Below are 14,676 nucleotides of genomic sequence, written 5' to 3'. Positions count from 1 at the left end.
CAATTAAATATCACTGAAATCAGATGCTCACAGGTTTCTGAGATGCCCCCCATTTCAGAGACGCCTGAAGGGGAAAGTAGATGCTCAGTAAAGGCTGGTTATTACAATCACTCACCTCATTCAAAAAAGGGGAGATTAAACGCAGTTGTGACATTTTGTAAGGGCCTATTCAGCCAAAGTGGCCCCACCCTAGTTGAACTGCCATTTTGTTGTAAAACTTGAATTGACCCTTAAATTCCCCCACCCCCTGGGGGAACTTATTTAAGAGTAAGTCCCAGGTGGGGCACCTGGGTGGCTCAGTGGTTTAAGCCGCTGCCTTTGGCTCTGGTCAGGATCTCAGGGTCCTGGGATCGAGTCCCACATCGGGCTCTCTGCTCGGCGGGGAGCCTGCTTCCCTCTCACTCTCTCTGCCTGCCTCTCTGCCTACTTGTGATCTCTGTCAAATAAATAAATAAAATCTTTAAAAAAAAAATTAAAAAAAAACAAACAAGTCCAGCTAACAAAGACCAAAGACCAAATACAAGGGTGGGTCAGGCCAGGTGGAGGTATTCAATCAGTGGGGGCACATACTGTCTCCTAGCTACCAAGGAGTATGGGCCCCGCTCTTTGGGCACCTTTTGGGCGCCAATTCTGACCAAAGTGTTAGGCTGGTTCAAATGTCTACTATAGGGTAAATTGTAATTCAATAGGTCACTTATTTGTGACCTAACATGCCTATGCAGCTTTCTCTGTGTGTTACAATTTCATTGGCCACCTGTGTGTGACCAGGCCCAACCACATGGCCTTTGTTCTATAAAAGCTAGTCTGTGAAACAGAGAGAGGTCGCCCTCTCCTGTAAGAGGTGTGGCCCCGAACGTTCGGTCTGATTCTTGATGCTTGGCGCAGAATAAAGCTTTGCTTGACCTTTGCTTTATATCAGTCTCACTCCTTTAATCACGGACCCATTTTGGGGGGGACCTAACAATTTTACAATTGGCTTAGCATCTCATTATGGTTAGAAAATAGGAGGGATGACTCATATTTGTACCATGATGCTCATAGAGAGCAGTCTGTACATTTTATATCTGTGATTTGCAAATACCAACTCCCAGTAATCAGTATCCGTGCAGTAACTGGTAAATCAAATCCTAACTTGGCAATAATACAACCTGTTCTGAGGCTAAAAAGAGAAGTTGAACTGATTTTGAAGTAAGGCACAGCACTGCTTAGGAAAAATTACAAAAAAAAATTACAAACAATTTTACAAAACAAAATTAAAAGAGCACAGAACAATGACTTTAAGTTTTTATAGAAGATTCCATATCAGCTTGGAAATAAACAAATGTGGACATAATTAATATGCAAAGCATTGTCATTACTCTTTAGGTAAAATGCAAAGGTTTGGATGTGAAAGAAGAAATGTTATCTTCCAAAAGCAGAAGACATCATTCTCAGAGGACACAGCATATATTTAATACACAGTGAGGAGTAATACATTTTTAAATTTTAGAAGCACTATTTTAACTGTTTTAAGAGTTCTGATTGGGGTGCCTGAGGCTCAGCCAGTTAAGCGTCAGACTCTTGATCCCAGCTCAGGTGTTGACTTCCAGTTGTGAGTTCAAGCCCAACATTGGGCTCCACTGGGTGTGGAGCCAACTTAAGGAAAAAAAAAAAAAAAAAAAGGAGTCACTGTAAACCTTTCTGGATGGGATCTTTAGAGATGAACAGTATTTTTTTTTTACTGGTTGGCAAACTAGCCTCCATACAAGGAGAGCAAGGAGAGACAGAAGAGGAAGGCCCCTCCACGTTGGTTGGTGGCAGGTTTGTTTAATAACCAAGAGGATTTATTATGAGGCTTCTGTCCTGGGGCCATGAGGCAAGTAGATCTCCAAACCTGCCTGCCAGAACCTTTAAAGTTTACACAGAGGCCTTACTGGGTTCGGTCTCCAATACCATATAGATAGTCTCAACAACACATTACTCCCTCAATGGTACGTCCTGGAAACAGAAAAATAGCTCTTGCTATGAGATCATGGGCAGAACATACATTCATTCCTAGGGCTGGGGAGCTGGTGAGCACCCTCAGGGTGTCCGGATTGCCTGGATTGCCTGGACCCAGCTCCTGGTCAACTGGAGGTCACGTCCTCTCAGTGACTTCCCCCAGCATCTTTTATTATTATTATTATTATTAGTTTTATGCACTTATTTTTATTTATTTATTTACTTTTTATTTATTTTCAGTATAACAGTTTTCATTATTTTTGCACCACACCCAGTGCTCCATGCAACCTGTGCCCTCTCTAATACCCACCATCTGGTTTCCCTAACCTCCCACCCCCTGTCCCTTCAAAACCCTCAGGTTGTTTTTCAGAGTCCATACTGTCTCATGGTTCACCTTCTCTTCCAATTTCCCTCAACTCCCTTCTCCTCTCCATCTCCCCATGTTATTTGTTACGCTCCACAGATAAGTGAAACCATATGATACTTGACTCTCTCTGCTTGGCTTATTTCACTCAGCATTATCTCTTCCAGTCCCGTCCATGTTGCTACAAAAGTTGGGTATTCATCCTTTCTGATGGAGGCATAATACTCCACAGTGTATATGGACCACATCTTCCTTATCCATTCATCCGTTGAAGGGCATCTTGGTTCTTTCCACAGTCTGGCGACCATGGCCATTGCTGCTATAAACATTGGGGTACAGATGGCCCTTCTTTTCACTACATCTGTATCTTTGGGGTAAATACCCAGGAGTGCAATTGCAGGGTCATAGGGAAGTTCTATTTTTAATTTCTTGAGGAATCTCCAACTGTTCTCCAAAGAGGCTGCACCAACTTGCATTCCCACCAACAGTGGAAGAGGGTTCCCCTTTCTCCACATCCCCTCCAACACATGTTGTTTCCTGTCTTGCTAATTTTGGCCATTCTAACTGTGTAAGGTGATATCTCAATGTGGTTTTAATTTGAATCTCCCTGATGGCTAGTGATGATGAACATTTTTTCATGTGTCTGATAGCCATTTGTATGTCTTCATTGGAGAAGTGTCTGTTCATATCTTCTGCCCATTTTTTGACATGATTATCTGTTTTGTGTGTGTTGAGTTTGAGGAGTTCTTTATAGATCGTGTATATCAATCTTTTGTCTGTACTGTCATTTGCAAATATCTTCTCCCATTCCATGGGTTGCCTCTTTGTTTTATTGACTGTGTCCTTTGCTGTGCAGAAGCTTTTGATTTTGATGAAGTCTCAAAAGTTTATTTGCGCTTTTGTTTCCTTTGCCTTTGGAGACATATCTTGAAAGAAGTTGCTGTGGCTGATATCAAAGAGATTACTGCCTATGTTCTCCTCTAGGATTCTGATGGATTCCTGTCTCACGTTGATGTCTTTTATCTATTTTGAGCTTATCTTTGTGTACGATGTAAGAGAATGGTCGAGTTCCATTCTTCTACATATAGCTGTCCAGTTTTCCCAGCACCATTTATTGAAGAGACTGTCTTTTTTCCACTGTATATTTTAAAATGTAAGTCTTTAAAGAGGACTGCCTCTTTTACATACCCATTTGAATTATTTACATCAGATCAGCTCTAGCTGAGCCTTCAGCCTTTTAAAAAGTTAGAGACACTGGGCTTTGTGTTCTGTGCAAGCAGAGCTCAGGACGGTGTTAACAGACCTCTGATTGGATTCACAGTCTGGGTCAGATGCTTCCAATGAGGGTGAAGACTCCCAGATCTTTCCAGAGCACTAACCAGATCTTTCCAGAGCACTGACCAATCCATAATCTAAGTGCTGGATTTATTCTCTCTCTCCACTCAGAGGGCAAGTGTAAACTCAGGGTTGTTACCTTTTTTGTACCTGGTACCTGGCCTTGGGCATGCTCAAGAAACATTTATCAAATAAATTAATTATCAAATGAGTGGCTGAGCAATAGTCCTGTGAAAAGAAACACTCCAGGAGTACTGAAATTCAAAATTGCCATAAAAATGTCTCTCTGGGGCGCCTGGCTGGCTCAGTGGGTTAAGCTGCTGCTTCGGCTCAGGTCATGATCTCAGGGTCCTGGGATCAAGCCCCGAGTCGGGCTCTCTGCTCAGCAAGGAGCCTGCTTCCCTCTCTCTCTCTCTCTCTCTCTCTCTCTGCCTGCCTCTCTGTCTACTTGTGATCTCTGTCAAATAAACAAAATCTTAAAAAAAAAAAAAAGTCTCTCGGGTCTTGTCATAGTATTTTCCTCCAGGAAAGGAGGCAAAATTAAAAACAGCTAAATTCCTCTTTACAGGAAAATCCCTTCTTTAAAATTAAAGAAATACATATTTCATTGTGAAATAAAGCATACATAAAGTAAGAGGAATTATGAACTTAGGACCAGGTAGAGAACTAGAACATTCCTAGTGATTAGGAAACAGAAGGCTGGCTGTGGACATAATAACAGCTAACATCCTGCAACCTTCCTCCACCCCCACTCCTGGGTGGGACATATTGTGACATTGTTTAGGAATCTCCCAACTATCTTAATGTTAAAACCTTGCTAGAGAAAATGACAAGGCCTTGACAATGACAAGGCCTCAAGGCATCCAGTATCTTGTAAGTCCTCTTTAGCATATGAAAGTACTTTTGAAACCTCCCTTTTTTCCTTACCTCCCCCAACTCCATCCTACAAAACCTGCCACCCCTCACAACCCTGGGGCAACAGCTCTTTCTGCCCCTGGGTCCTGTCCCCATGCTTTGATAAACCACTATTCTGCACCAAAGATGAGTCAAGAATTCTTTCTTGGTCATTGGCTCTGGACCCATCCCACTGAATCTCATCTATATTCAAAAACCTCATTACTAGGACCCAGAAGCATGGCCACACCCCCTCTACACTCTAAACTCACCACCTCCCAACATCTGTCAATCACCACCCCTCTATTCTTCTGTAACCAAGGTCTCTATTGTCCTAACATTTGTAGGGATAATTTTTGTTTTACCACCTATGTGCAAATGCATAAATTACAGGTTTCATTTAATTCCCTAAGTGAGTTTCTTTGGTTCATCAAGATTAGGTTATGATTCAAACTACTCAAGAGTATTTCATGTCTAGTGAGCAAAAAAGGGAATGTATATGAAGTGCTGGATAACAAAAAAAAAAAACTTTCCTTATATCACACACAGATAAAGCTTAACAAACATTAGTCATTTTCATACAATTAGAAAAACAACAAGAGAATGAAAACAATTGAGAGCAACACATTTATTGAAGCAGTCGCTAAGCTTTCATTTACAAGCAAATGTACTCAGGGGAAAAAAATCACAAGACAATATATTCAAATGTTATACAATCTACATAAAAATTAAACTTGCAGAATTTACAAATTAATATTCTGAGCAGACAGATAAATCATACATCCTTTTGCAAAATCCAATCTACAGCAGTTAAAAATTCATACAGTTACAATGTAAGACATTCTCTTTTTACAATCTACTTATTTACATAGCTTTTCCCACGGCAAATGATATAGTTCTTATCATAACTACCAAGGTTTGCAAACATAGTATATTTAAAATATATTTAGCAGCATATAAAAAAATTAGATAAAAGGATGGAAATACTACTATTAAATAAAAATGAAATTAAGAGGTGATAATAGAAACAACTCCATAGGAAAATAGATCAAAATATATTTCTGTTAGGACATCAAAAATGTTTCCCATGACAGAATGTATGCACAGCACTAATAAAACAGTTTGACAGCATTTTAGTCCTGAGCACAGAATATAGCACAGCTGTAAAACTTTGGTCAATACAAGTAAACATCAACATTTAACATAAACTGTTTAACACACTTTGTTAATAGATGAAGGTCAATTCCACCTTAGGAAAAATCATCAATAATATTCTCCTATCTTATTTTTTTCCCATTCTATTAAAAGAACTTTGGAATTTAGAAAGCTTCTATAGACTGATATAAATACCAGACAAATGGACCACAATTTGACTAACATTCCCAATATGTTTAAATATATAAATCATCTGAACAGACTATACGATGAGTTACCAATGGCTTGCATTGTATTCCAGGTGTTTTCTGACTCTCACAAAAGCAGGTATCTTTTAATTCAAATAATTTTAAGGTGCTTTTTATAGCTAGGCACGAAAATCCAGCCACAATAAAAGAGTGAATCAAGCAGTATACCAATTGAAGGATATATACGTATTGGCAGATATTAAAATTAAGCACATAGGCTAGTACACAATTTTATTAGAATACCATTTATATTCAGCAGTTGGATCCAGATATATTTTCCAGTTAATCCCATTCATAAGATTTTGCTTAATAAATACAGGGCACCATTTCATAACGAACGTACAGACTATTATCACAGTATTCTGTTTATGACTATCTTCATTCATGTTTAATTAATTAATGGCAATATCTTCCCCCAGATCTCCTAGGTCAGAAATCTGGCCATCTTGCAAACTGCGGGCCTTCCAAATTCTCACAGTTCGATCACTACAAAACAAATTAAAAACAAACATGTGAAAAGAGGCAGAAAGACAAAGAAATAGCTCTTAGCATTATTTACTGTGAAAACATTTTCTGAAGAGGACTTCAATAGATGTAAGCAAAAATATACATCTAATCAAACAGATAATATACATATATCAAAAAGATACACTTAATAATGATATTAAAAATAGTTCATATTGTCAAGGGCTTACTATATGGCAGGCACTAACTACCATAGAGATAGATAATGCTATTTTCCCTTTGTATGGATGAGCAAAGTGAGATCCAAAGAGGTTAATGACTTGCTCAATATCACAAAATATGTGATAGAACCAAGATTTCAACCTAGGCAGTCCGGTTCTTTGGCTCCACCTCTTAATCACTACACTGAATCTGCACTCATTATTTCAAAGAACAGCACAAGAGACACTGTCGATCAGAGATCTTCAGGCACAAAAGCCCACAGTAAGGTTATAGTGAGGCTTCTGGGAAGGGTAAGATCAGGGCAGGGGTTCCAGGGAGTTGGTGAGTCTGGCAACAGTCAGGAAGAGTTATGCTGGGGTGAAATCAGCCTAAGCCCCCAGGAAAAGCACTGGGCTGCTGAGAAGTGAACTGATACTCCACTAGAATGGAACACGAAGATTTAAAGTGTTTCTGAGAAAACTTGTTTTTGTTCACCCAGCATGTGGGTACTGGGGAGTGGTTATCAAACCATCATATTTCTTACTGTGTCTCTCATAGCTTTAAGGGAGTGTTACTTTTCTCCAATTATCTAATAAACTCAAAGCCAGGAGTTTCCATAGAATTTCATAGCTAAAAGGCACTTCAGAGATTATGCAGTCCATTTCAAGGATAGAGTTTAGTTACGTGTCCAGTGTAACATACTAAAGGGCAGAGGTGAGTCTAGAATCTAGGCTTTTTAGTTTCTAACCAGTAATCTCTGTTGTCCCTAAGAGCTCCTATCACAAGCAAACAAGAAAGCTTTTTTTCTTTTTTTTGTATCTATATGAGATGACAGATGTTAACTAAACTTATTGTGGTAATCATTTCACAATATATGTAAGTCAAATCATTATGCTGTGTATCTGTAACTTCCACAATACTATATGTCAATTATATCTCAGTAAAACTGGGGAAAAGTAGTAATCTTCTCCCCAACCCGCTGTTATGCTGTTATGTACACTGATAACAGCAAGGGGATATGTTCATTCATCCACCTCTCGTCCACCCACTCCTTTATTCAACCATCCAATCAACAAATGTCTACCAAGAACTTGCTGTGTTCCAGGCACTATTCAGGTGTCAAGACAATTTAAAAACAAACAAACAAACAAACAAATAACAAAACCTTCCTCCATTGTAGATTATACACTCTAACAAGAGAAGACAGTGCCTGGAAAGCACTTAGAACAACGCCTGGCGAATAAGCAAATAAGCTTATTTGCAAGTAAGCAAATAAGCACCATGCAAGTGTGCTAAATGACAAATAAGTAAGTGGAACTAGTTTGAAAATAGCCTTCTTGGGGCACCTGGGTGTCTCAGTGGGTTAAGCCTCTGCCTTCAGCTCAGGTCAGGATCTCAGGGTCCTGGGATTGAGCCCCACATTGGGCTCTCTGCTCAGAGGGGAGCCTGCTCCCCCCCCAACCCCTGCCTGTCTCTCTGCCTACTTGTGATCTCTGTCAAATAAATGAATAAAACCTTTTAAAAAAAGAAAAGAAAAGAAAATAGCCTTCTTATTTTATTGGCCATTTTCCTGATTTTTAAGTTACATAGTAAATACATTTGCATCTGGTGCACCATGGGTAAAATGAGAAAAAGTTCAGTTCTTCAAAAATAAGACTACACTGTGGTAGAGAGGTATTACAGTAATATCATAATTCACCCACCAGATCTCAGTGAGATTCAATACTTTGAGTCTTATATTGAGTGTTCCACAGCTTTGAGGGGTATTAAGTTATTGCCAGTAAATTACCAAGGACACAGCAAGTTTCCAAGAGAATAAACAAAAGTGGTGAGTCTTAAGAAAGTAATATTATCTTGGAAATTACATCAATGAAGCACCAAAGGTAAGCACTTTAGAAAAACACAAAAATAAATCAGCTTTGAGGTATGCAATAGTAAAAATCTAAGTGAAAAGAGAAAGTACGAGATACAAGAAAGTAAATCTCAGCGAAAGGAGGGATTCAATGAAAATAGCACGAATAATAAGAGATATCACAGAAATATAGCAGAGGTTTCAAAATAAAGTCAGGGTAATCATGCATTTAGGATAGATGAATCAAGAATGTGCTCTGATTAAATTAAATGTAAAAATGACAAAAGGAGATTTTCAAGATAGATTCTCATGAGACATATTTTATTTGAATGAGACTAACACCTCACATTAGGGTGTATATCCTTTCCTTGCCAACGTACTTATATAAACATTGTGTCATTTTATGGTCACAACATGTCTTCACTTCCTTCAAGCGTCTTAAACATCACTTCTTCAGTGAGGCCCCCATCAACCACCTTACTGTGTGACCTCCTCCCCATGATAGTCTCTTCCCTGGTCTCTGCTTTCTTTTTCTCTGCAGCACCTATCATGTGCTCGCTTCGGCAGCACATATTCTACAGCACCTATCACTATGTAATCTATTTTACTTATTTTTTTTCCTTTTCCTTAGAATGAAACGGGGGTGGAGGGGCCTGATCTATTTTGTTCACAGCTCATTCCAAGAGTCTGGAATGGTGCCTGACATATTGGAGACGCATCGTGAATGAAAAAATAAGCAAATGAATCCATCAATCCAGCCTCCCTAAAAGAAGCAGCAGATATTATTATTGTTAAGTACTTATACAGCTGACCCTTGAACAACATGGGTTTGAACTACGAGGGTCCACTTTCCCATGGATTTTTTCAATAAACAGCACAGCACTGTAAATGTATTTTCTCTTCCTTATGATTTTCTTAATAACATTTTCTTTCCTCTAGATTCCCTTATTATAAGAAAATAGGATATAAAACATATAACATACAAAATATGTGCTAATTGACTAAGTGTATTACCAGTAAGGCTTCCAGTCAACAGTAAGATATTAGCAGTTTAATTTGGGGGGAGTCAAATTTATATCTAGTTTTTGACTATTCAAGGGTCAGTGCCCCTAAGCATGCATGGTCCAGATGTCAACTGTACTTTACAGAGAGGTAGAAAAGGAACAAAGAGATTTTTTTAATATGATTTATTCTAAGTGTAAAGAATGGCAAGTTCAGTCTTTCTGGAAAGAAACCCTTTAAAAATTACATATATATATATATATATATATATATATATATTTTTTTTTTTTTTTTTTTTTAAATTAGAATCACCAGGGGAAGATCTGGCTGCAGAGTTTCTAGGATAAGCAGAGCGCTAATACAGAAGTAACACTAGTCTCATGTATTCTGGGGATTAAACTCAGTGCTCAAAGTGTACAACAGAAAATATAAATAAGAGATCATAAATAGAATGACTGTAATAAAAGAAGGGTTTTATATATTCTATGTTTCCAGACATTTAGAACTTATAATATTTATTAAATCTGAACACAAACAACCAATACAGAGAAAAATCACATGGAAAAACTTACTCGGCTGCAGTAAAAATGTGGGTGGAATTAACACATATGGCATTGATAGGACTATCATGACCCTTCATTTCTCCAACTGGCACAAAAGTATCCACGTTCCAAAGCTTCAGAATGCCCCCTCTGCAGCCACTGAGCAGAACCGGGTGCCCTGGTACCACTCCTAGGGCACAGACCCAATCCTTATGTGCATTTGGAACTTGCTGAGAGAAAATAAGAAATCAGCAGCTTAAGAGGAGCCTTCCAAAATGACATTTTCACACCAAAGTAAGTTACAGAACATTTTTGTCGACAAAACAATAACTGGAACACTGAATGGCCTGGAAACTATAAAGATTATTTTCTATGCAATCATTCCTAGCAATTTAAAGAAATAAACCTGCAGTTTGCTTCCAATTTGCCTCAGTTATTATCAGAGTTATCAATATTAGAGACCTATAATGTTAAAAATCTTACAGATCTAAAAGATGCAGAAAGCATACAGAATTTTTCACATCACATTCTCTCCTTGGGAGTTAACTATCTCGCCTTTATCCAAAATGAATTTAAATCAACAGTTTGAAAAGTATAACCTGGTATGTAATCTATAAAGAATGCCTCATAAAATCCCTGCTTTCAACCTTTGATAGAAAACATGGAGGTTTGAGGCTTTTTGGAGAAGACTAGAGCTAACATATACTTCATAATGAGTGAACAGTAATTATAAGCTCAAACTATATGATGATACTTGAGTGTAAATATATTTAAATGAATAGTATAAAAGTCACAGCCAGGAATGTATATAAAAGATTCTGAATACAATAAATGCATCTATTGCCAAGTGTGTTCTATTAACTTGTTCATTTTGTTTTCATCTATTTTTATCTAGAAGGTATTATTAAATATTGAATGTTGCCTTTCTCATAATTAGTAACTCTGGTGACTGAAGACGAAACACTCTTTAAGGGGTTCTTCAGGTTCTTACATAGACTACTGGTGGCTTTGAAGTACCCACTCCATCCTGTGAAAGGTTTTGCATTACCTGTAGAAGGTCTTTTTGAGCTAGGTCCCATTTCTTGATTCCATTATCTCTGGACCCACTAAATAGGTTATCCCCTTGTATGGTCAGTGCTTCAATGCCATCATAATGAGGGGGCTCAAAATTGTGGGTGGGACTCACAGTTCCCAGAGCCCCTTCAGTTACATCAAACATCTAAAAAAGAAACAGAGAGAAAGCAGACATCCTATTTAACTTAAAAATACACACCTATATGTTTCATATCAGAAACACATATACATGTATATTAACCAAATGTGACTTGTTTTGTTACAATATTTTACTAAATTAATTAAATTAATCTGGTACGAATGGCTCAGGATGAACCCGGGTCCTATATTCACATTACTTTTGCTTACTTGTCACATACTTATGGGTCTGTAGGCTTTTAAGAAGGGCAACCAATTTTTTCACGTCTGAGTGTACAAATGATATCTGCTCAGTAATACAAATACTATGAATCAATCCACTTGAAAGTCACAAAAATGATACAACTATTATTTAAACACTGTTAGCTAGCTCTGAAATCCCAGTGGTCATCTCAAATTTCCCCAAGTTGCTATTCAAAACCTCCCACCCAGGTGTTTGGGTGGCTCAGTGGGTTGGGCCTCTGGGTCGTGGTCTCAGAGTCCTGGGATCGAGCCCCGCATCGGGCTCTCTGCTCAATGGCAAGCCTGTTCCCCGCCCCCCAACACACACACACTCTGTCTGCCTCTCTGCCTACTTGCGATCTCTCTCTCTCTGTCAAATAAATAAAAATCTTAAATACAAACAAACAAAAACTTCCCACCCCCCTCAGTTGCCCTCATCTCTTTTAGTGGGTGACCTTATGATTTCTTGGAAAGGTTAGCATGATCAAAAATAAACTTTTTGGACTCTTCCCTCCATTCCAAAAGTTTCCTTTTACCTTCAAACATTCTCTTACCCTTCCTTTCTTTTTGAATGCTAAAGTGTGCTTACTGCTTCCCAAAAGGTTCACATCACTGATGTGGTTCTAACTGTTCTAACCACTTTCATCAATTACCACCACTTCCCTCTTCACACTTTCCCTCTCCACCTGGGCCTGCTTCCTAAGCAGACAGGCATACCCCAAGTCTACCAAATACAAAATCCTTTTCCTTTAACCATTATGTTTTCATGTAGCCAACCCATTTTTCATCTCTTAATCTCAGATTCTATAAAGAGTATTTATTCTCTTCCTATCTCTGTTACTGTGTCCTCTTTTTATTCCTAAACTGGTTCTTACAGGAATTCCCAAGGCTGAGTCCTGGCAACCTCTCTCTCCCTTGGCCATGTCAGCTATTCTAACCCCTTGACCATCTGCTTCTAATCGAATGGCTCCCAAACCTGCATTTCTAGTCATAACTTACACTGAGCTCTAGACTTGCCTTTCAAATGGCCTACTCGCATGCATGAGGATGACTTCTACTACTTAGTATGTCAAATTTAACATTTCCAGAACCAATTGTGCATCTTCCCTTATCTACTAATTTCATAAGATCCAAAGACCATAATAAAATCAGTTATAAAAGACGGTGACAGTGAGACTTATGTATTAGTTGGATGACTGAGACAAAGATCTTTAAAATCCCTCCCTATCTTCTATGAAAAATGAGAATACATGATTGAATAATAAAACAATAAAATCAGAAACTATGAGTGAGGAAAAGATCACCAAGAAAAAGTAAAGGATAGAAATGGAAAAAAAGAAAACTGATTAAAAGAAAAGGGTTCCAGGTGCATCTGAATACTTCAAATCTATTACTTAATAAGAGGATATACTTCAACTCTGTCATACACACTTTGATGTAATGATCCTTGGAGCCAGTGACGATTAGATCTTGTCCGTTAGAAATCTGATCTACGGTAAGGCACATAACAGGGCCTAGGTGTCCTGTTAACTTTCCTGTAGACTGAAACCTTTAAAAAGAAAGAAAATAATTCTGTTTGAAAATATTTCTTAATGTGCTGAGGCTAAGCCTCCACATAAATAACCTATATTCTTTGATGAAACTGTTCACTAATTTTCTTTTTTACTTTAGCTCCACCTCTTTGCAACTCTCCTTAAATTCAGAGTCCAAAAATGACAAACTAACCTATTCTATGATTGAAGTGTGAGGAGTCCTAAATAAGTTAGTCCAAAGTGACTAATGTCATTCAGACAGTAAACAAAAATGCAGTGAAACTTGCTAAAGACTAATTTTAAATCCAACCCAGTCTAGGTAAACCTTAATCTCTTAAATGTCCAAATATGTTATAAATATATGACCGAGGTCCAATTTGGAATTTGATTACAACAACTGTTATCACTTATGTTAACTATACAATCAATAATAACATGGAAAAGGATTACTTTATAAAAAACACATATATTCTCACATATACACATACACATGTATGTACACCCATAATATACATATGTACACACACTCATATATACACCTACATATGCAAATATGTGTATATGTGTATCAGAAAGTAGGCGGTCTATTTCATCAGTTATCATAAAGATTGAAAATGATCAGGATATATAGCTAACTGGTAAAAAATGTATGACAACAATTGTCAGGGGGTTACAATGAACCTTTGTCTCACAGTCCAACCTCAATCAAGCTGCTAGAATATACAGATATATTTAACTTGTAGAATGTTTGTTTTTTGAAGACTATTCTCTTAGTTACTTTGTTACAATAAATATACATGTAATCATGTTGCTGAAATCAAGCAGGTTTCAAAAGAGCTAACTTTTCAGCAAAAATACAAAGTATAAATATTTTCAAAAGCTGGTATCTTTTCTGCTTCATGTCAGGACTTTGAGGGTCTTCCTCCATGGTGCTCCATGAGTCAAGTTTTAACATCTTCAGGAATGAACCAAGTACTCACCTGTTTTCTCATTTTCTTAAACAAGCACTGTGTTCAATTTTCTATATTCTATTTCTAAAGAGGTGTACTCAGGACTATGTTTCTTCTCTTTCTCTCTCATCTATTTACTTGTATATTTTCTCTATTAAACCTTCTCAGTCATGTGTTAAAATGTTACAAGTTATAACTAGTTATTTTCAGTTTCCAAAATATCCGTCACTCAATATCCTGTAATTGCCTGTTTAGTGACCATTATCCTCCATTACAACAGGAGCCCTAAGAAAATAGATACCACATTTGTCTTGCTCAGTCTTTATTCCCAGCACCCACCACGGTCTTGGTGCACTCCCTCCCAGAATTGATGTTGAAAAAATACTTAACTAATAAATAAATATTCCCTTACTACCAAAATTTTAAGAACTAGAAAAGAAGCTAAAAAAACACTCAACTGAAAGATAAAAGCCCATATTTCATGGCAAATAAAAACAAAATCAGAGATGTAATGCTTTAAATTTCAACTTATTTTTTTACCCATTTTGATCTTAATACTTTATCTTTTCTATATATTTTATATTCACAAAAACCCTATAAGAATTTATGCCCAAATTTTTAAAATTAGATTTATAAACTAAAAATTCTGACATACAAGATCTTTAAGTGATGCTGCCCCCAAAATAACTCTTTCAAAGGTCCTGGTAGAACTAGAATGAGAA

General features: G+C 37.5%; 1 protein-coding gene across 13 annotated transcripts in view; it reads right to left on the bottom strand.

Moving 5' to 3' along the window:
- Positions 1-5,186: 5,186 nt before the first annotated feature.
- KIF21A (kinesin family member 21A) overlaps positions 5,187-14,676 on the bottom strand; it is a 151,951-nt gene continuing 142,461 nt past the window's right edge. For all 13 annotated transcript variants that reach the window (XM_004771830.3, XM_004771831.3, XM_045072916.1 and 10 more), the window contains 4 exons: positions 12,904-13,021; positions 11,087-11,257; positions 10,069-10,268; positions 5,187-6,462 (listed from right to left, as the gene is read on the bottom strand). In XM_004771830.3, coding sequence (XP_004771887.1) covers positions 6,369-6,462; positions 10,069-10,268; positions 11,087-11,257; positions 12,904-13,021 — 583 coding nt within the window. In that variant the 3' untranslated portion in view covers positions 5,187-6,368. The remainder of the gene's footprint in view (positions 6,463-10,068; positions 10,269-11,086; positions 11,258-12,903; positions 13,022-14,676) is intronic.

Source organism: Mustela putorius, unplaced genomic scaffold (genome assembly GCF_011764305.1).
Source record: "Mustela putorius furo isolate JIRA1106 unplaced genomic scaffold, ASM1176430v1.1 tig00537227_pilon_pilon_pilon, whole genome shotgun sequence".
In the NCBI taxonomy this organism is placed as follows: Eukaryota; Metazoa; Chordata; class Mammalia; order Carnivora; family Mustelidae; genus Mustela; species Mustela putorius.
Note: the sequence above shows the minus strand (reverse complement) of the source record. Positions and strands in the feature narration are given on the sequence as shown.